General features: G+C 28.8%; 2 protein-coding genes across 2 annotated transcripts in view; one reads left to right on the top strand and one right to left on the bottom strand.

Annotated features, from left to right (window-relative positions):
• The window catches only part of LOC129915391 (uncharacterized), a 463,244-nt gene that overhangs the window by 257,911 nt on the left and 182,401 nt on the right, over window positions 1-22,932 (top strand). The gene's annotated exons all lie outside the window — the stretch shown is intronic.
• LOC129915394 (uncharacterized) lies at window positions 869-19,503 on the bottom strand. Its single transcript, XM_055994906.1, has 2 exons — window positions 19,098-19,503; window positions 869-1,521 (listed from the first exon to the last, which is right to left on the bottom strand). The coding sequence occupies exons 1-2, from the start codon at window positions 19,110-19,112 to the stop codon at window positions 922-924; spliced, it is 615 nt and encodes a 204-aa protein (XP_055850881.1). The 5' UTR covers window positions 19,113-19,503; the 3' UTR covers window positions 869-921.

Raw genomic sequence — 22,932 nt, forward strand, 5'->3', positions numbered from 1 at the left:
CTAATAGTTTACATATTTTATTTCAAAACCTATATATAATATTCCCTTACATTAACTCCATTTGTGCTCTCTATCTATTTTTTAACAACTCGTTCAAACTTTTTTATTTTATATACACGAAAATAAATATCCTCCACAAGCAAGCACCAAGCAATGAAGTCATTCTTTATTCCTGGTGTAACAAAAATCTCAGACGGGTTATTTTATATTCATTTACAAAACAATCCATTCCTGTCAATCTTTTTTTTCCCTAACATTCTCTTCTTTTTCTATGAACTTCAACATCACATCCAATTCATTGAAAAAGTAGTAGAAGAGTATGAAGAATGAAAAAAAAAAAAAAAAACTTTCTCTTCGCAAAACTAAAAACAAAGTAACTTTACCCACAAAAAAAAAAAAAAAATAAAAACACAAAATAACAAATTTAAAGTTTTTCCAAATTGAAATAATTTTTCTTGTGTTCTAAGGCGTCGGTCGTTGGTAGTCCATTTCGTCCTTTTTTTTCCACAAAAGAAAAAAAAATCTAAACAAAAAATCGCTATAATTGAAAGTTGAAACACATTTTTTTTCAAATTTTCGTTCGTTTCTTTTATTTACACTGCAAGAGAAAAAAAAAGTAATAAAATAACCACGAGGACTCAGAAAGTCCACACTACTCACAAAAAAACTATTTAACAAATACAAACAAAAATAGCAATAACAACAAAAAAATTTATAACAAAGAACAAAAAAAAATTTAAATATAAAATTAACATTAACAACAAATTTTTAAAATTATAGTTCTAACAGCAAAAATGGCAGTAGTTCTTAATTTTAAGGATGAATTTTTTTTTTTTTTTTTGAATAATTTGCATGCGTAGTTTTTATGTTTCCTTTTTAGAGAGAGAGAGAGAGAATCTGTGTGTGTGTGTGATGATTATTTTAGAACTTTTCTGGTGGACCGTATTCTTCTGCTGGCTTCGATGGCGGTGGACCGTATTCGAGGGCTGGTTTTGCGGCATTCTTGTACTTGATAAAGTAAACCTCTGGCTTGCTTGGTTCGGTTGGTGCTGGTGTTGGCAAAATCAGCGGTGCTGGGGGTTCGGGTTTCTTGACAAGAACGTAAACCAAAGTTTTGTGTTCGTCCTGTGGTGGTGGTGGCAGAACTTGTGCGGCTGGCGAGGGTGGATTTGGTGCTTTGATGAAAATGATTTTATAGTGCTTCTTGGGTTGTGAAATTTGAATTGGAGCACTAAGAGGATACTCCTCGGGTTCCTCTGGTGGCACGTGAACATAAACGTTCTTGGTGATTATATTTTCAGCAGCTGGTGGTCCATAGAATGGAGCTGGTGGTCCGTAAACAGGAAGCGGTTGTGGTTTTGGTGGAGGGCCATATTGCTGGGCTGGTGCTGGCGGTGGGCCATAGTCTTTTTGAGGAGCTGGTGGTGGTCCGTACTTTTGTTGTGGTGCCGCTGGAGGCCCATAACGTCCACTGGGCGGCTCTGGCCTAGCCACAGCTACTGCCAATGTACACGCAATCATCTGAAAATTAAAAAGAAAAAAAAAAAAAAAAACATCAATTTTAAGAGTACAATGTAGAGTACCTATTGAATAGCACACAAAATAAAAAATGAACATTTAGGAAAGTTTTTTTATTTTGTAATCTTTTTAAGATTCACTTAAATGATGGAAAAAAGTTTCAAGATGATTTAAAAATATTAAATATTAAGTCAATTATGTGTGAAGAACTTTTTAAAGTTTTAATTTAAAAAAAAATATCAAAAAAAAACGTACTCATAATATAAATTAAATGAGTGCTCCATTATATTGTGTGTGCGTTCCATATTTTAAAAGTCAATTGGCTGTAAGAGTTCTGGTTAACCCTTCATCATTTAAAGTTTATATATATGTTATACCTCCCTACTTACATTCTATTCATTTAAAATATATATGTATTTGTGTTAAAGTAAATTTTAAAGTTCATTTAAACAATCTCTCTATCATCATACAGTACAAATATATACACACACATACATTTAATGGCTTGCTGCTCTACCCTTTTACACGTTTATTGAAGCAAAGCCGAAATGCATTCACCACATGAATGAACACAATATTTACACAATTGAAAAACGGGATGTAGTACATTAACCAGCGGGCTTCCTTCCCACCAATTGCTCTGAATTAATAATTTATTGTTTGAATTTTATAAAATATTATTATATCGTTGGTCGTTGGATATGATATTAAAAAAAATTTGTTTTTTTTTTTGTTCGTTTATTTTGTGATGCATTGAACAAAAATTGTTTCATATTCACAACATGATCAACATTTTCACTATCATTCACCCATTTATCCGGCTTACACTCAATGCAATTGGCAAATTAAAGACAAAAGGAATTTACACAAAAAAAAAGAAAAATTATTAAAAATAATAGGAGTAAAGGGGTCGCACGTACTTGCTCGAAAGAACATACAAGTGGGACAGGTCGTTGAAAATTTCTTTTTGTGATTTTTTTTTTATTTCGTTAAAAATCAGTGACTTTTTATTTCAATAAATATTTGCTTGAAATTTCATCAAAATTGAAGTATATCGGTTGTGTACCTACTTAATGGTTTCCGGTATTTTTGAAACTGATTCTTTCATATAAAAACGTGATTATGAGTTTAAAAATATGGTATAGGTGAAGTAATCCCACAACAAATGGACATTCCTGTATCTATTTCAAAAAACCAGTCGTGTTATTTTTTATCTTAAAACATTTTTGCTGGTTAAAAATTTTTAAATCCAGGTAAAAACGGGATTTTGTTACTTATAATTTAAAGCTTTTTTTTTTTTTTTTGGAAAATTTTGATAAATTAAATAAATTTTTTAAATTTCATAACAGCTTTTTGAGATCTTGAATTTCAAAATAAAGATATGGAGCATTTCATAACAAAAAAAAAAAATAAAAAAAACAATAAAAAATGTGGTAGAAGGTAGTTTTTTTTTTGGGAATAGTTTTTTGAAATTTGACTAAAGATGGATTGGGTTGTGGGAAATGGCACTCGACATTTTTATTAAGTTACAAGAAGTTCTTGGCTAAAATCTGATCTATGTTGTAGCCCTTAACACTGTTAAATGTCATATATCTTCGCTAAAAATAAGCGTTACCAGTGTTATTTAGTAATTGTGAAGGGTTGCCAAAACCTTAGTCTCTTAAATATGGCACTTATAAATTTTGTTTAAAAGAAGATAGTCTCACAAAAAATTTCATGTATGCTTAAGACTTTAACACTACAAAATATCATACATTTTGGCTAAAAAAAAGCGTTACCAGCGTCATTGACATTGATGACACCCGACACTTTTAAGATAGACTAGGATTTAAAAATATGAAATATTATACCTATACCTAAAAGAATTATTTATAAGTATGACAAATCTTTTTTTCTTTATTTTATTATTTTACATATTTTTATTGTAAAAAAAAAAAAATAGTCTAACATTTTTCAAAAAAATTGGAAAAAAAATAAACCAGCAACTAAAAACGAAATTTCGAAGACATTCAAAAAACCGTTTTCACAAAATCCAAAAATGTGATTTTCGAATGTTTTATAAAATATTTATGTCGTTTTTGAGTGTTTTATTCGCACGAACATGACAGAGAGAACACTTCTCAAAATAAAAATTTCTTTCTTGATTTCAAAGTAGGATGTAAATATTTTTAAATGTCAAATCAAATTTCCTAGTAGAAAAGCAAAACATTTTTATTTTATTTTTCACAATATACAGATACAAAATTTCAGAATTGAGTGGAAGCAATTCAGAATGAGTGAATCCTTGAGTGAAACCAATCGAAAACGACATTACTTTACGGTTACCTAAATATTTATGTATAAATTTTTTTGATGGAATCAGCTTAGTTGCTTTTTCTACAAAGAATTTTAAAAGCGCTTAAATGACAGGTACCATTAATAACGGTTAAAAATAATTTTTTTTTATTTCAATCATATTTTTATTATTACAAACAAAAATTTAATCAAAATCGATCGAACCTGTCTTTAAAAAATCAACTATTCTCTTTTGGTAATAGGTATGGAAAGTAGGTAAGAACCGTTAGTTTTGGTCCTAAGAACAAAATTTTAAGTTCTCCTAACCCATTAGATTTCTTGTATACAACGAAATTTTAGAAATGATTTTTTTTTTATTGTAGGTATTGATTTAAAAAAAATATTATTTATTTTTTAAGTCGGAAATTGATTTTCATCAGTTTTTTTCTTTTTTTATTTTAAATAAAATTTAATAAAACGCCTTCGTACAAAAATCTAATTTGAAATCTATCAAGTCATTTACGAGAAAGTTAGAATTCTGAACGGCTGGAAGATAAAATTCCAAATAATTAATAAGAAAAAAAAAAACTCAAAAAATTGGTATTTTTGGAAAGGTTTTGTAATTTAGAAGTATAAAAGTAATTACTAATGAGTATTGACATTTAAGTGTCACACTTAATTCTAAAGTTTGATTTTTACTTTCATAATTTCAAATAAAATTCCAATTATTTTTCACAAAATCACAACCTGTCCCTTTAAACAAATTAAAATAAATGGAATTGTAAATACTTCTCACAAAAGGATAATAATTACCAATATAACCAGAAAAGAAAAAAAAGAAAAACTTCTGGCAACACTGTTGAATAACCAAACAATAATAAGTATATTTGACATTAAATTAAAACCGTGTACAAGTACATATATTATACAAACATCTCTCGGAATTAAAACATTTTGAATTTCATTTTAAATTTAAAATCCATAATTTACTGAAAATAAAAAAAAAAAAAAAAAAAAAACAATGAACAATAAGGATCTCTTTTCGATGTTGTATTTGTATGAAAACGACTTCATTATTATAACTGTGTATGGAGAATATAATAATGAATGACAATGATGAGAAAAAACTTTATTTCGACAAAGACAATAGCAGTTTATATATGCATCCAATATAATAATAATAATAATAATTGTCATTGTTTAATAAAATCCCGGAAGAAATAACCACGGAAATAAATAATCCCACAGAGAGAGATAGAGAGCAAGAGAATACAAAAATGAATTATTATTATTTTTTGGGGACAGTAAGCAAAAAAAAAAAAAAATAATAGAACACTTTTTCGATAGTGATGGTTAATTTTATTTTTTTTTTTTTTTGCTGTCTCGTTATTTTGTTGATTATTGAATATTGTTCAGAATTTTTTTTTGTTGGTTTCTTATCATTAAATTTGATTTTTTGTACATATTTAAATTTTATGTTTTTTTTTTTTTGTCGGTAAATTCGTACAATGAGTTTTTAATTTGACAACGAACATAATTTTATATATATTTTTTTTCTAATGAGTATGTGGTTTGACTTTACAAATTATGTGTGCACTCAAGTGAGGACTTAAAAAAAATTAATAATAATAATTATGTTTTAATAAATTGGTGTGTGGTTAAACATGATTGCGGTTTCAGTTCGTTAAATAATTTAAAATAAAATCATATTTTTTTTTATTTAATTAAATTTCAATTCGACAGTATTTTTTATGGAATATTTTTAGGCTTTTTAAGGGAAGCGAAATATAAAAATATTAAAACATCTGGGAATAAAAAGCATTAATCGGTTGAAAAGTGAAGTGTTTTTTTTTTATTTGACCGAAAGAGTTAGTTCAAATTAAGGTCTAAGGACTTTGTGTTAAGACTTTTTTCATCAGAAAAAAAAAAAAAAATAGATATTCAAGATTTCTTGAACATACATATGTACAAGATAAGAATTTTCGTGATTGAAACATTATTTTGATAAAAAATTCTGCATTGTATTTGGTAATTTTTGCAAAGCTTGTTATTTTGCAATTTGATCATTTTGCATAAATTTGTTTTGCAGTTTTTTTCTGAGCAAGTTTTTATTTAAGGTTGTTATTTTTTTAATGTTTTAATTATGTTTTTATAGCATTTTGTTTTCATTTTGATGTGGTATTGAAATTCATTTGAAAGCTTTGTCGTAAAAAAATTAAAAACATGTTTTCAAAAATAAACTTTGCGAAGTGTCATTTCGTAAGATGCTTTTTTTTGCCATTTAACAGTTATTTAAATAAATATTACCACAACAACACATACATAGTAAAAATAAATAAAACATTTTTTTTTTTATAATAGAGAAGTAAGGTTAGCGAAATAACTTATTTATTGACAAATTACAGATCTCAAATAAAACACTTGTACAATTGATACAAATTTACTTTAAAAACATTATAGCACGTGCCCAATTGCATTGTGCCCATTTTACAAAAGACAAAGTGATCTTAAACTATCAACTGTCAAACGTTTGGTAGTCAAATTTTATGCTAAATAATCAGTAAACAAACACCAAATACCATTTTATCAAAGAATATTAATATTAACTGTTTAAGTTTTTTCTTAAAAAAAAAAGAAAAGTTGCGCATACGCCACAGTGACCTGCTAATTGTTCGATTTGTCATATGAATGATCTGCTAAGGGGAATTTCCTTAGATACTGTTTTTATTATTAAAAATAACATAAAAAACTTTGAGTTTAAAAAGAAAAACCAAAATTAAACATTTTAAAACCTATTTTGATTTAATTTTGTAAATAAAATTATTTATTCTCAAAGTGCTTTTAATAAAACTGTACAAAAATATGACGCTGTCGTTAATTCTGAAAATCAACAAATATTTCGTTTTATCTCGTAAATAGCAAAACCGATTTTATCAAAAAATAATCAACAAGCTTCTATTTAATCACAACAGTGATTAGTTGTGTTCAAACTACTTGGGAAATTATTAAAATATTTTGATATCCATGCTTGTCGATGATTGCCTATAACAATTTGAAAACTTGCTGTTCGACGGATATTAAAAAAACTAGGGCAACAGATAATAGTGTTGAAGATTCGAAAAATTCCGCAATCTGAATATTTCGAGCTTATAGATAATAGCAGAAAAAAGTCGATTAACTTAGCCTTAATTGGTTATTTTTTTAGTTCATATTATTTTTGGGCTATTATCAGTCACACTTAGAAAACATAAAGCTAGGGATAACTTTATGCCTGGTTAATTTAATCTTTATATATTTAAAAATACCAGAAATTAGTTAAATATACTAGAAATAAAGTTAAATATACCAGACGTAAAGTTATCCCTACGATATTTTCTCTTTGTGCATTTAATTTCTATTTAACGTTCTACAAGCAAAGCGATTTTTGACTAATTTTGCAAATTAAGCCAATGAGTTATAAAAAAAAAAAAACGAAAACAAACACAAAAATTATGGAAAAATCTCTCGAGCAAAATTTTAGTATAAAAGGTACATTAATTTCAAACATCACACTACAAGCATCTATTTATGTTTTGTGTATTTTATCAAAAGTTCTTAAAACCCATTTTGATTTGAGTTAATATTTGGTTCAAACCCATTTTAATTTGTGTTGATTTTAACAATATGCCAAAACATGTCCAATTTTACTCTCACAAATAATAACAACATAAATGTTGACAATTTTTTTTTTGTTTAACCCAAAAAAATTTAATATGCAAATATTATCTAACCCTCTCAAAACAACATAACATAATTAATTTGTAAAATATAATGATAACGACCTTTATTTTGTAATATAATACTCTAAACCAACTAATTTTTTGTTTATTATTAGAGCTCTTCCTTTTTATATAAACAAGAGTTACATAATTATTATTATTTTCCACAAATGTATATCATGCTAAAACAAAATTATCAAATGATGTTAAAATCAATAGAAACAAAAAAAAAATACAAAATCACATGGATGAATAGTTTTGATTAGAATTTTCCATGAATACTCGTATAGAGAATTCTCTATCACACCATAAACACATAAATTCCTTTTAAATAGAGGGGATATTTTACCACAACATTTATACCCATACACATTTATCAAAAGTTTATAATAAGAAAATGACTTCTTTACAATAATTTTGTTTATTTTTGGTTTTTAGATATATTTCTAAAAAGGAACTTTGTGTTAAACTGTCAGTTTGAACTGTCGTTTCTTAACAATTCATTAACTTTGAACAATATTTAGGATATATTTTTTTTTTCTTTTAAAGTGATTTTCTATTCCCGTCTTCATCTTTTTCTTAAGAAAGGAAATGTCATTCCAATTTTCCTATTTTCTTTGTGGGTATTTTTTTGCTTTTTGAAAAAAATATAAACACAAACAGATCAAACCGCTTTTTCTATACACAAACAATCAAATAATCGTTATTTCCCTTTTTTTTACTTCAGCCCAAACCGGAAGTAGGTTCGTTCGTAAATACCATACACATAACTGTGAAACTAACTATAGTCTTATAGAAAAAAATAGACCCTATATTGTTTCTCAAAGGGATTCCACTTGAAGCATGTGTGTTTGTATTTGTATTGGTCGCATCGATAAATCCTGATCCAATACTGAGAATAAAAAGTAGGGGGAGGGCCGCGTTCGCGAAGTAGTTACCTCTACTCTCTCTATTCGATCGCTGATGGAATTGGCATTGGTCTCTATTTTTAGGGAATGACAAACAAAGCGCAACAAAAACAACAACAACAGACAGAACAAAAAAATTAATGCCACACATGACTAGAGGAAATTAACGAAGTATTTGGAGGAGAATACAAAAGAAAAAAAACAGTTTTTCATCCAACTGGAAATAAGAGCCACACAATGAACACAGACAAAAAAAAAAATAGCGTTCACAGAAGGGATAAAATGTGAAACTACTATAGCAACGACGAGCGCAAGGACCAAGGCCGAGAGGGTCCTTTTTTTGGTGTTTTTTCTATTTTTTTTTTTTCATTTCCACTATTTCCCCCGATTTGGTTGATGATGGCTGAGAGAGAATCTCATTCAATTTCATTTGATCTGTTTTTATTTTCGTTTAGATACACATATCAAAATCGGATTTGGGTGGTGATTATCCTTAGTCTCCAGTTAAGTCTCATTTTCGTTTTCTTTTTTTTTTTTTAATTCCACTTTGGTAGTTAAACAAACAAACACACCCAACAGCAGACAGAAAAGAGACACACAAATTCAAATTGTTACCAAAAATATATATGTATTTCCCTTGTTCAACAAATACAGAAAAAAAAAGTCCTTTTTTCAAACACAGGACGAGACGACGTTTAGTTTCTAAGAGCAAAAAAAAAAAAAAAAAGAAGTGAGTGAAGTGAACTTGTTTCTATTCAAACCAGCCGCCTTTTTCTTTAGTTGAGTTGAGCTTGAAGTATTACTATTAGATTTTCTGTTATTTTTTTTTCTCTTCTTTTTCTTCGTCTTCCGGTTCAGTTCTGTTTTTTGCTATTTTTATACTATTTTGATTTTGAAAAAGGACCAAAATGTCATTCGCTTAATCCTGGTGCTCATTTTATTTTCGATCGAAGTAAGATTGATTGGAGAGAGAGAAAGAAAGAAAGAGAGAGAATAATGTTTGTGTGCAATAAATGTAACAGAATAATAGTTTTTTTTTTTGTGGTACGAAGAGCTGAGCAGAAGTAAGGACGAAATGATCCTTTTTATATAAATATATTCTTGAATGAGACATGTGGGGATTTTAAATGTCAATGCCCTCTTGCACTTTGAATGAAGAGGAAGCATATTATAGAGAGGTTTTCACTCTCCGACTCTGCACTCACTCACTTCACATGTTAGTAATCGTGAATGATTGTGTAAAGTTAAATTGATATTGCTGCTGATTTTCCTTTTGAAGTTCTTCTACCTACTACTATACTGACGATGACAATGGAGGGTAAACTTTATAGTCAATCTTCATTCCGGGAGCTAAAGCACATTTATATAGTATAACAAAAAAAAAAACGGAAGAGAAATGAAATCAATGAGACATGTTTGTGAAAAATGAGCTCAGATGTGGGATTTTTTAAATGAAAATTTTCTTTGACAAAAGGAATTTTTTTTTTACTTTTGGGTTCCGTTTTTTTGCAATGCGTTAGAATGTCTTTTGTGGTGCAAGTGGTTTTCATTTAAATACTTTAATGGAAGGATTTAATAGACGAAATTATGCAAAAAATAAATTAGAAAACACGATTCTTTTCATTTCTCCCTTATTAACCGAGATATGAAAAAAAAAAAAATGTGTACAAGATATGTCTATAATCCATTAACAGCATTATATGACTAAGAAACTTGTAAATCTATAATGTTCCTGTAATTGGGTGCAAAAAAAAACTAAAACTAAATTTCTTGAAATCTACTAACGACGCGTTGCGACGGAAAGTCAGCACTTGAAACGGCTTTCAAGAAATTTTTGGCCAATCTTTCCTAAGAACAAAACTGATTTTGTACAAAACTGATGTTATGCTTAGCCATGTACCTACTTTCCGAACAGTTTAAGCCCGTATAGCTCGTCATTGAATTTTGACCTCCAATCTCCACCGATGTTCAATTGACCAAGAAAAATATTACAATCCTTCTCTCAAAACAATTCAAGAGTGTTTAATCTGCTCTTTTCAATGTTCAGGTTTTCATCGTTGATATTACTGGTCAGCAAAAAGGATAATCTGATGGGTCACTGTGTCGTATACGTAATTTTTTTTTATTCGGATTTATGAAAACTTAAATTTGCGTCTTTAGAGGCCATCAGTTTTTACATAGTGAATTTTACTCAGTTGTTTTAAGCTAAATAATCTTATATATAAAAATGAGTTCGTTAAGTGTGTGTGGCCGATAAACTCGCGTTTGGCTGGTCCGATTTTGGTAATTTTTTGTTTGTTTGAAAGGTATTAATATGTAGATGGTTTGTATAAAAAAAAATAATACCTTTTCTCCCACTTTCACATAGCTGTCAATTTGTACGAGTGAAAAAACACTCTTGCTTTTTAAAAAGTTTAACTAAGCTTTATTTGTAAAAAAATATATTAAGACAGGCTTTCAAAATAATAATTATCGTTTATAGTCTGTGATGCCTGTCAACGTTTGAATTTGCTTGAAGCAGACACTCATTGGGACTCAACGCTTCCTGGTGCATCTGTTTTGTCTTTGCCACATCATATTGTTCTCATATTGTTCTCAGTAAATATAATCACATCTTATCCTTCAAATCCACTCGAGCTTTAGATTAGGATTAGATGTGATTAGGATTAGATACACCGAATGCGCCGTGTGACATTAAATCCACATTTGGATTACACAAATGAAAAAATGTATAATCAAGTTGTGATCTTTATTTAGGACACGTGTTTTGTTTGATGATTGCGAATAAAGCATTAGCACAATTAGGATTGGTTGCTCCAAATTGTGAAGAGCAAGATGTTCTTGATCAAGAAATACTACGCGGAAGGCAATACAATTGCGTTGAATTAAGAATATTTGTGCAAACCAATTCCCGAAGTATGACACTATTATGCAAGGTTTCATCAATCAGAGTTGTGGTTTGTATTTCTTAGATGCACCCGATGGTACGGGAAAAACATTTTTGATATCATTACTTTAAGCATAACTACGATCTGAAAATAAAATAGCATTGGCTCTGGAAATTGCAGCCATGTTATTAGATGGTGGCCGTACAGCACACTCGGTTCTTAAATTGCCTTTAAATATGCAGGTTAATGAAACACCTACAGTACCTTGCCATATTATTAGGGCCAAGCGAAAAAATACAATTTTTTGGTTCATGTTGCTGAATTTTTAAAGTTTTTGTCGAAATATCTTGAATTTTATTTGTCCCATTTACTTGAACTTATCATGTAGATACGGATTGACTTAAAAAAAGTCAAAGAATTCATACTTTTTGATACAAAATAACGTACAATAGGAGATAAGCTCTAAAAGACGTTTCCTATGGAATTTGAATTCACGCCCGGATAATTACCAGACCGGTCCAATACTTAATTTTTTTGTACCGAGGAATAACGTGACATGCTTAACTTTAATGGCAAGGATCGCATTTCGCATAAACATAGAAGCTCTGATCGTCTGGATAGTACGTAATTTTCTTAGATTTGGAGTAGTTTTTTTTCGTATAAGACCCGACAAGTACGTTAATCAAATAAAAAAACATCCTCTGATCATTATTGGCTGTGCTGCTATTTCAGGGAAAGGAAAACGCCATAGCTCAAAACAAAAGGAGCTTGGGAACGTTTTGATTTTACGATTTCAGAATAGGCTCTAGACTCGAAGCATCTATATCTATGCAAGACTGGGTCCTTGCCATAAAGTTAAGAATGTCACGTTATTCCTCGATATACAAATTCAAGTATTGGACCGGTCTGATAATTCTCCCGGCATGAATTCCATAGGAAACTTCTTTTGGAGCTTATCCCCTTATGTACGTTATTTTGTATCAAAAAGTATGAATTCTTTGACTTTTTTTAAGGCAATCCGTATCTACATGATAAGCGCAGGTAAATGGGATAAAAAAAATTAAAGACATTTCGACAAAAACTTTAAAAATTCAGCAGCATGAACCAAAAAATTATATTTTTTTGCTTGGACTTAATAATATGGCAAGGCTTTTTGATACATTATAGTCCTGGTATATCCAATGAATTCAAAAACTCCGTTTGGTAATTTGATACATTGCTATCATTTGTGATAGGGTCAACCGATTTGTAGGCAAAACATTGTGCATTTATATAGTTTAAAATTGTTGCATTGATTTCAGAAACATTTTTATTTGTAACAGCCATTATTGCACGTTCACTCAGCCAAGTATGATTTTTGTAATTTGTCTTTATACTTGGAAAAACACTGAATCAATTAATTTTTTGAATTTACATTGAAAAAATTGTTTTGAAGTGTAATTCGGTCTTCCGAATCAAGTGCCGCTATTCCATTAACAATGTCCAATAACTGGATAAATTACAATAAATTGGTTAATGTTCATTACAATAAACCAGTTTTTTTCGGTTTAAATGTATTTTGAAACAGGTTCTATTTTTTTAAAAAGTACACTCAGCGAAGCGGGTGGGTGTTAGCTAGTACAATATAAAATGTATAACAAAAAATATACGAAGTATTTTTTTTGCTGTTTTGAATTTTGGTCAGAATTTCGATGAAGTTTTAGTGTTTTAGAACTTGTAACTTGCTCAAACTTTTTACAGTTGTTTATTTAAATTTAAGAAAATCACCAATTTTCATTCATAGAAATTCTAAGCTAATGGTTTTTCTTTTTCTTTCCAGGTAAGTTACAATACTAAGATATACCTAAACAAAAAAAAAAAAATGGTAAGCAAAATTCAAATTCAAAATCAGATTTTTATTTGAGTCCGAAAATTATGAAACTTAAATTGACTATGGCAAAGGAGTATGCAGAGTTATGACTTTGACTAAAATAATCTATATACTCTCTAGAGAACAGTCTATGAACTAGACAAGCTATTTTATTAATTTCATATGAGTATCCTAAGAAAAATTATAAAAAATATAAAACCAAAATAATTCAAACAAGAAATGAGTTTAAGAAGGTAATCCAAACCTAGCTAAAAGAAACTTGTTCTAAAAAGTCAAAATATTAGCACTTGAAAATGTTATAAACAAATTATACAATATTGATTGTCTAGATACATAAAAATGTTTCAAGAAGTCTTTGCAAAAACAGAAAAATTTAACTTTCACAGAAAAAATTTTTTTTTATAGAAATTATAACTTCTTTATCAGCATTTTTAGTGTAATTTGAAAATTTTTCAAAAACTGTGAGAGGTCTTCCATAAGACTTCGAATAGTGAGCTCATAGAAGTAAGATTAGGCTTCGGAAAGATTTCTATAGCAGCTTTCTAAGCCGCATAATAGAAGAACTTATTTTTAATGCAGCTAAGGGTTCTGGTAATAAATCATAGGTACATATATGATCTATGCTAGTAAAACTAATTTAAATCCTGGGTTTTGGTTCATAGAAATCGACTGATTTGTTACAGAAAAAATATATACATAAAACCGTTTCACAGGAAGAAGGAAAATAATACTAGACCATTTTTAAATGTTTAAATAAATATCTTTGGATCTTATTTGAGAAAATTAAGCTTTCCAAAACAATTATTCAAATTAGAATAATTTGTAGGATTTCTTCAAATACCCATTGTCTTATTTCTTAAACTGATGTCATTGAAGGTGCCTTTTTTATTAGTACCATTTTCATCTCAAGATTGGCTCTTTAAGATAAATATTAAATCTTTATTACATCTTCCTTGTTAACAGCAATTTTAATTGTTTTCAAATCATAAGTCGAATTCCCATTCCCGAAATTCAAGACTCCTTTCCATTTTTCAATCTGATGAAAATCTCTCCCTAGTCACTTTTTATTTACAAATAAATGTCTAACAAAACATAATTCATTCGCCGTATTTTTGTGTTACGCAAACATAAAATTTTATTAGATTCGCTAATCTAAAATCTTAATTCTTCACCAAGTCCATAAAAAAAAAATAAACCAAAAAGATGAATCTTTGTCGAAAGTGAACAAATATTTTTATATGCTCCTTTATAGTCCTTACACAGAATTCCAATACAAATTACAACTCAAAGTAATAATAAAAATAAAAAAAAATTCACATTATTACCTGGCTTTTTCATTTACAATACACCTGTGCTTTCTTTTAATATTAAATATCCATCGTCCTCCATCGACGTTAACGGTGTATATCGGGTAAGTGTGCTGCACCCCGACAAAATACAATATTCCAATCCAACCACAAGGAATCTTTCCAATAACCCCTCTCTGTGTTCAACTCGCCCCCAAACCAATATGAGAGTTCTTTTGACCCGGTTTTTATGCGGACATAAATCTGAATAATTGAAAACACGATGGTAATAAAAAAGAACCAAGTTGAACAAAAAAACTCATCCCGGTGGCAGAAAATTACATGTTACAGTTACGTCAATAGCGGAATTAACCATAATAATAATCATCATCGCAGTCGGATGGAGAGGACCAAAGCCATATATACAAAAACAGTGTAGTCAAGTCGATCCTTATAATGTATACGGAAAGTTACAGTGAGAGGAGTCTATATTGTATATAGCGGCGTTGTAGCTTTTCGAATACGGGCCGTAAATAATGTCACAATGTCCTGTTTTTCACATAACAGAAAACAGACAGCAGGAATGGGTGATGGGATGAATTGTACACTCTACAATGAAAATGTATTATGAGCATAAACCCCCCTCGGCCCCCCCTCATTCAGTCAACCAAAAATAACAACAAACACCCCATCATCATAGTGAAAGAGAGAGATAGAGAGAGAGCAAGCACTTAACAAAAAAAAAAAAAGAGAGATCCTGGCAGCCAAAATGTCATTTAACGTAAAAAGGATATCAATTTTATCTCAATTCGAATTTTGCAACGGCAATAAAGTATCGATTTTCACCACCATACACCAACATTGGGGTTAAATCAGTAATGCAAATATATGATGGCTTTTTCCTTCTACCACTCTCCATTTGTGCTGGCTGCTGGTTATGGTGACGGTGTTGGTGTTGTTGGCGGTGCTATGGTGCCGAACTGAGGTCCGGGCCCGGGTTATGTTGTCCCCAATATTTATGTCCGTCTGCTGGATTTCGACCTCATTTCTGTATTTTATAGCAGCAAAAGGAATATACCACCAAAACGGAAGAGTTAGAATAAAGAGTAAAAGGAGGAGTAAATATACCCAGAACAGAGAGAGGTTTAGTATAAAACTCCTTTTAACCGTTGTAAAAATGTTTACAAATTGCATCTATACACACTTTGGAGACCAGATTTGATTTCCTCTCCCACGCTCCTTCTTTTTTCTTCCCTCTCTTTCTTTCATTCATATGGTTTAAATGGGTGTTATTGGTGTTATATGTGGAGAAACATCAACAGATTGATGGTCTTATGGGATTGAATTTTGAAATTATTTTGATATTAAACGGGTGTTTAACGGTTTTCATATACATACGAGTATACCTCTATGGTTTATATATAGAGAAAAAAAAAACAAATAAAAGAAAAAGTAATAACAATTTTTTAGTAGTCAATTTGTGACAAAAGGATGAGACTATAAAATTTATGGTAGTGACATGGTGTGTGTTTTTTTTTTTTTTTATTTAAAAAGAATTTTAATAAGAGTTAATAAAGGTTTAGATTTTGAATTGAGTTAGGATTGGAATTTTATGTGTGTGTAGGCAAATTTAGGAAAAATAATAAAAATTCTTTGAAATGAATAAATAACAAAGGGATTTGTGTTGATCTTCATCAATATTTCACACTGAAATTGATGTAAGGGTATGTGAAGGTTATTTAAGTCAATTTTTTTTTAATTAGCAATACCTCAACTTTGTTGGAATTTGGTGACTTGGTATTGGTATTTGGTATTGCTTTCGATTTTCGAACATACATACAACTTAAATTGCGGCTTCTATAAAGTATTGCATTTAATTATTCTTACTTCGGTAATGCTTCGATAAGGATACAAACAATATTTTTTGCAGGTGTTTTCTTCGATTTTTTTATTTATTTATATTAAATCATGTTGAGACATATAGTGTCACAAATCTGAATTTTTCAGGAGAAGTAAAATAAGAAAATCTTAAAAACTAAATTTACTTAAAAAAAACATGAATTTTATAACGAGACTTCTGCTCTCTAGTGACGAGTTTTTCAGATAGAGTCACGCCATTTTGTATGAATATCGATCTAATCGAGTTGTGACACTATCTATCTCAATGTGCCATATCTCAAAAACGTTTCTTCAAAAAGATAAAAAAAAAATGCACATACTTGTTCTATCTTAAAAATAGCTTGAAATAAAAAATTAAAAATTTATAATTCATAAATAAATAAAAATTTAAAATAAAAATGATTTACTGAGAAAATTTGATCGGCAATAAGATTTTTGATTTTAAAAAATTCAAACAAATATCAATCGGTATAATTATGCAATTAACAAGCAAATTATATTCGACACATAAAAACAAAGTTTGAATTAAATTAATTAGTTCGTTTTTAAGAATTATAGATAATTAAAAAAAAATTGGATTTTTTTTTTAATTTTAAAAAATTTAAAAAAAAATTGCATTAAAAATAGTTTCTTGGAAATGAAAATAATTGCATTGAAAAAAATATTTTGCATAAAAAATGTATCCAAATAAAAAATTTAGAGAACAAAAATTTAACGCAAAATGTGTGCATGAAATATTTTTTTTTGGTTTAATATTTATCAAATTTCTTACAATTTTGACCATTTGAACTATTTCAACTACATACAATATTGAAACTTATGTTAGATCAAATAGTCAAAATTGTAAGAAAATCGGCGATTTAATGCACACATTTTGCTTTGATTTTTTTTTTCAATTTTTTATTTATTGATTTAGTAACTTTTTTAATGCAAATATTTTTCATTTACAACAACAGTTTTGTTTTTTAAACGAAATCATTTTTTTAACGTATTTTTTTTATCTATATTTATTAATTTTTCTTGCAAATGCATTAAAAGAATGAACTTCTACAATTATAATTAGAACAAGTATGTGGTCAGTCTTACTTATTATTAAATATTACTCCAAAATTTAATTTTTTTAAAATTCAATCATACTGCCATAAATTCCGCACAACAATAAAACTAACCTATCACCACAATATTCATAATATTTCTTTCATAGATTTTCTAAACCTCAACCAAAATCCCCAAAATGAAGGTCAAATTGATTTCATAAGAAATTAATATTTATTCCAAAACAATTTTGTTTTTTTTTCTAAAACTAAAGCAGAACATTTATTAATTGTTATTCTATTGGTGAAGTTAAATTCAGGTCATGCATGTCAAAATATCCATGAAAAATTTGTTATTATTATTATTTTTTTGTATTCACTTATGAAACCTTTTTTTTCTGTTTTGATGTGGTAACTTTGAAGAGATACACGAATAGAATTTTAATTTTTGATTCCATTTACTAAACATTATATTCAAAGAAGGCTTTTTTGAAATTTATTAAAAATATTGAAAATAGTTTCAATAGAATTAATTTATTATTTTTGGCTTTAATTCAAAGTAGTACAAAATATTAATGAGGTAATGCAGAGAGCAATAAAACAAATTATTTTTTTATAACTTTAAAAAGGCTAAGAAAAAAATATTCTGTTCCCGTAATGGGACTAAAAAAAGGTTCTTTAGTGGAATATAATTTAGTTCGAATTTAGTCACTTTGAAGAAAATTCACTCAAACTTTTGTAAAAAGCATTTAATTTCCAACACAAATATTGGTTTATCTCCTTACGAAAGAAACCATATAGGCACATAAGTCCGATAAATCTAAGCCTTTTCTCCTTGTTCCAAAAAAATTTTCAAATAAATTCAAAAAACCGATTATAATTCCTTTCAAAGTAATCCATTGAGCTGTTTTAAATATATATGTAATTCAACAGTCTGAAGGCTCCCCATCCCATTTATAGAAGAAGGATAATATTTAAGCCCTGTGTGCACTTTTAAGGGGTGTACAAAACCAAAATTCACACTTTCATGATTTATCATTATCACCACAAGAGATTTCATCACACCAAAGTAGGATAAGAGTAGGATGAGGTTTTTGTCTGTCTTCTTCGCTAAACAGGATATTTATTTCTCATATTCTTTTGTTGTATATCGAACTCAAGGACGTATTACATTAAATCCTTCTTTGATTTTTTTTTCCCTAAGTCACCATATATTGCTCATTTTTATAAGCCACTTTCACTTTCACACCAAATTGAATATATAAAAATATATATAAAACTCCTTTGAGATTCCATCAAGATAAGTTTTTTTTTTTTCTTCAAAATGTCCATGATGCACAGTGTGGATTTTTTTTTTTGTTGCAAAAAAAAAAAGAATATCATTTTCTCACATCAATGGAGGGATTTATTAAATTGGATTGCTTTCACTTAATATAAATATATCTTGTTGTTTCGTTTTTTTTTTTTTTTTTTAGCTTCTTTAACAAAGTCACAATATTTCACTTTCAATATAAAAGCCTCTCTTTTTTTTAATCCTTTATGTCATTGAAAATCCTGTTGGGGATTTTGCACAAATCCACATCCTTTTGAGATTCACTTTAACACTCATACACACTCAGCCACACAAGTAAAACACATTCATACTGGAAAGGAAAGACTTACCAATATGACTTTCATTGTGATTTACAAAAAAAAAAAAAAAATATTTATTTTTTTTATATAAAGATAAGGAGAAGTTAATTTCGGATTAACTACAAAACTACGATTGATACTTTTTCATTGATTGCATATCACTTTTATATCAATTCGATTCGAATTGAATTTTTTCAATTTTTTTTTTTTTTTTTGGTTTTAATTTTCAGTTGTAGTAATAAAACTAAGTCACGTAGATGCCACCATGACTTACAAAAGTGGCATAATAGTTGGCCCCAAAAAAGTAGCCAAACAAAGTCCAACAGGCTGAGAAGTGCGACAGAGAGGGGCACACGACGCACGTTTCAAGACGAAGACGAGACGCGACGTTATATTGTTGGATGATGATAATGTTTTGTTTTTTTTTTTTTTTTTGGTGGACTCATTGCGTGGGCAGATGTGTCGCGTACACACAAACATTATACAAATTGTTTTGATGGACTTTTGATTACCAACGACACCGACCCCGACATTATGCGCACCGTGGTGGTCATTGTTGATGTTCACACAAAACATAACGCAAAATTACTTTCGCTGCTCTGCAGGTAAATTCAGAGAAGTGTTGGCTTCATATTACTGCATTTGTGACCAGGGTTGCCATTAGGTATTATTTTATGGGCATTTCTCTAATTTAGAAGCACGTGATTTCTTCATTAAGGATTAAAGTTAATGAAATTTAGCATTGACATATGACTTTGAGTTTATGGAGCAATAAAATATTCCTGTTGTATTTTAATTTTAAAACCTTCTAGATTGAAGATTGTGCTTTCACGAACCTTAGATACAGTGATACAAATCTAATGGTTTTTGAGTAATTAAAGTGTTAATTTTAATAAATAGGCCAAAATTGTTAATAATGATAAAAAATTTTTTTCGAATTTAAGCTTTTTTCATTTTTTGCATTTTCCGAGAATATGTACTATGGTATACTAATGTAAATTTATGTTTACACCATCAGAAAGAAGAGATTTTAACGAACAAATTACCCACCGATTTTTTGAAAAAAACTGATATTTTGACACGTGAATTTTCGATTGAAAAGTAGGGTGTTTTTTTTATATTAAGTCAAAAAAAGGTTAAAAAATTAATATTTCAAATCAAATAAATTACTGTGTATTTGAGACATAATAAGGTAGGTTTTCACCAAATTTTGTAGAAAAAAAAAATCTGTTTGAAAAAGATAAAAATAAAAAACCAAAAACTCGGTTTTTTAATTTTTCATATAAATTTTGAGGTTATGTGAAAAAATTGTTCATGCATAAGTTGTAGATCATTTTATTACCTACAACTTTGCCATACAACTTTTTTCCATAGAACTTGTAGTTTTGCCGGAAATCGAGATATACTATTTTTTACCATTAAAAACTCAACCCACCCACTTCCCGAACTCGGCTCGCCCTTAATTTATTTTTCCTTTGATTTTTATCATATTCACCTCCTTATCCAATGGGTTCCATCCTACTATAATTTTTTCTTACTTTTTAATGTTTTTGAAGGCTTCGGCACTGGTCTATATTATTTTTGTTCGTTTTTGTTTTTTATTGATTCACTTTACTTATGTCTTCTTTGTTGACCGATGTTTTTCAACTGAATTTTTGTACAGAATTTTTGTATTACAAAATGAAAAATTAATGTCAGAGGTAACCGGAAAATTACAATTTTTGCAATCTTGAAATTTCAATGTTTTTTGTAGTTTTCAAAATCGTTAGTACGTAGGTACTTCCCATAGAACCGTTTTTTTTTTTTATCTGATTTTCTCCCAAACTATTTGCTTAATCCCAACAAATTTTTTTTTTTAAAAGTATTTACATTATACATAATATAGTTTTTATATGTAAATCAAAAACAAAATTTTGGATTAAAAAAAAAAATTTTAGAAAAATCGAAATCGATTTTTTAAATTGGGCATGGATTTTTTTTGAAATTTTGGTTAAAGGTGTTGATTAATAATCGCTACAAAATGGAATACCATAACTATTTTATTTTTAGTTAAAAAATAAACTGCTCTAGCAATTTTGAATTTTTTTTTTTTCTTAAAATGCATTTATAAAAGATGCATTTTTTGCTCCATAGCAAAAATAGAACAAATTCGTTCAAGAGTTTTTATTGCTGAATAACATTCCTTGGCCTAAAAGTACTTCACCCTAAAATGCTACTAAATCCATTGGTGCATTTCTGTGAAAACAGCAACATTTGTCGGTTTGCAGTTCTATTTTTTTTTTTTTATTTTTTTCGAAAACCAAGCCTGAATTTAAAAAAGGTTCAAAAACACTTTTCACAGCAAATTAAATTTTTTATCAAGTGGAGATGGGTAAAAAATTTTAAAAATTATTTTTGACTGAAATTCTAACATAAAATCAATGAAAAAATAGTAAAAAACTGACCTCGAAAGAATGATTAAATATAAACTTTTCATGACAGTTTTTGTCAAATTAACGACAAACGAAAAGTTTCTCTTGAAAAATGAAAAAAAATACGCAAATAAGTTTTAAACAAAACTGACAAGGTGTGAGTTATAATAATTGCACTGCACTATTTTTTTGGGATGTTGTTAGGATAGACACCAGTAGTTTAAAATCATGTTTGTAGCTACGAAAGACCTTTGCTAGTACCGCGATTTGCGAAAAACTACGAAATTTTCGGACTTTTTGTTTTGTTTTTATAGCTTTCAAAATGTAGGGGAAAGTGGGGCTAAAAGTAACAGGGGTAAGAAGTAACAGCTAAAAAAAGCGGTCTTAATTTCAATATTAAGAAACGCGTGAAAGAGAAAAATGCTAATTTTTTTCAGTTGAAGATTAGACGGCAGGGTGAGAAGTTATACTAGTGGTGTCGAAAAAAAGCAGGTTTGTTACTTTTTTTTAAATTTTATTTTTGGTCTACCTCTTAACCCGAAAAAGATATAGTGCTAATTGTTTTTTTGTTTTATGCATTTGTGTTTTGGCTCAAATTGCGTGCACTTAAATTTATAAAGCTTATTTAACAATTTATGAATTCAAATGACATTTATTTAAGACTAGTGTAAAATCTTCTTCAGAAATCATGGATTTGCTTCACTTTTTTTCAAATTTGCACCAACATTTCATGATTGAGGTTTGTTTTGATTATTACTCATTGAAATTAAATTAATATAAAAAAATAAAAGTATTATTTCTCTTATTTTTAGTTCTTGGTACAACCTACCCCGGTATGTGGGGTAGGTTGAAAAAACACGTTTTTTTTTTTTATTTATTTTTCAATATTACCGTTAGGTTTTGCTGAAATCTTGTAGTTAAAACATGGGTCTTTAATTTAAAAAAGCTTGGGTTGACTTATTGTCAAATTTGTAGGAGGACCATCGGTTTTAGTAAAAAGTGTTACATTTGGCCCCCCTCTCGCCTAATGGTGTATATTAAGGAAATTTTTTTCTTGGAACCAGTTAAAGATGTTAAAATTAGGTTTAATTTGAGCGTAACTACAGTTCTCTAGGTCCAAAACTTCTTGAAATAAATCACTCCAAAAGTTGAATATTTTTCCCACAAAGTATAGATTAGGCAAAATTATATGGGACCTGGGCCAATGGCGCACACTGGGGATTTTGCGGAAAAAAGTCCAAAATTTAAAGTTCCTCGGAGAATATTTCAATAGTATTTCTAAATTCTAGAATAAAATCTGAATCAAAATCAGAAAGAATTACTAAAATCGGACTTGTAGTTTACTTTTTAGAGCTTTGTAAAGGGACAAGTTGTTGAAAGTATAAAAAACGAAGTGAAAATACCCTCAAATTAAAGCTGTGTAATTTTTTTTAGCTTGAGCCGACTCATACACT

Source organism: Episyrphus balteatus, chromosome 3, assembly GCF_945859705.1.
Source record: "Episyrphus balteatus chromosome 3, idEpiBalt1.1, whole genome shotgun sequence".
In the NCBI taxonomy this organism is placed as follows: Eukaryota; Metazoa; Arthropoda; class Insecta; order Diptera; family Syrphidae; genus Episyrphus; species Episyrphus balteatus.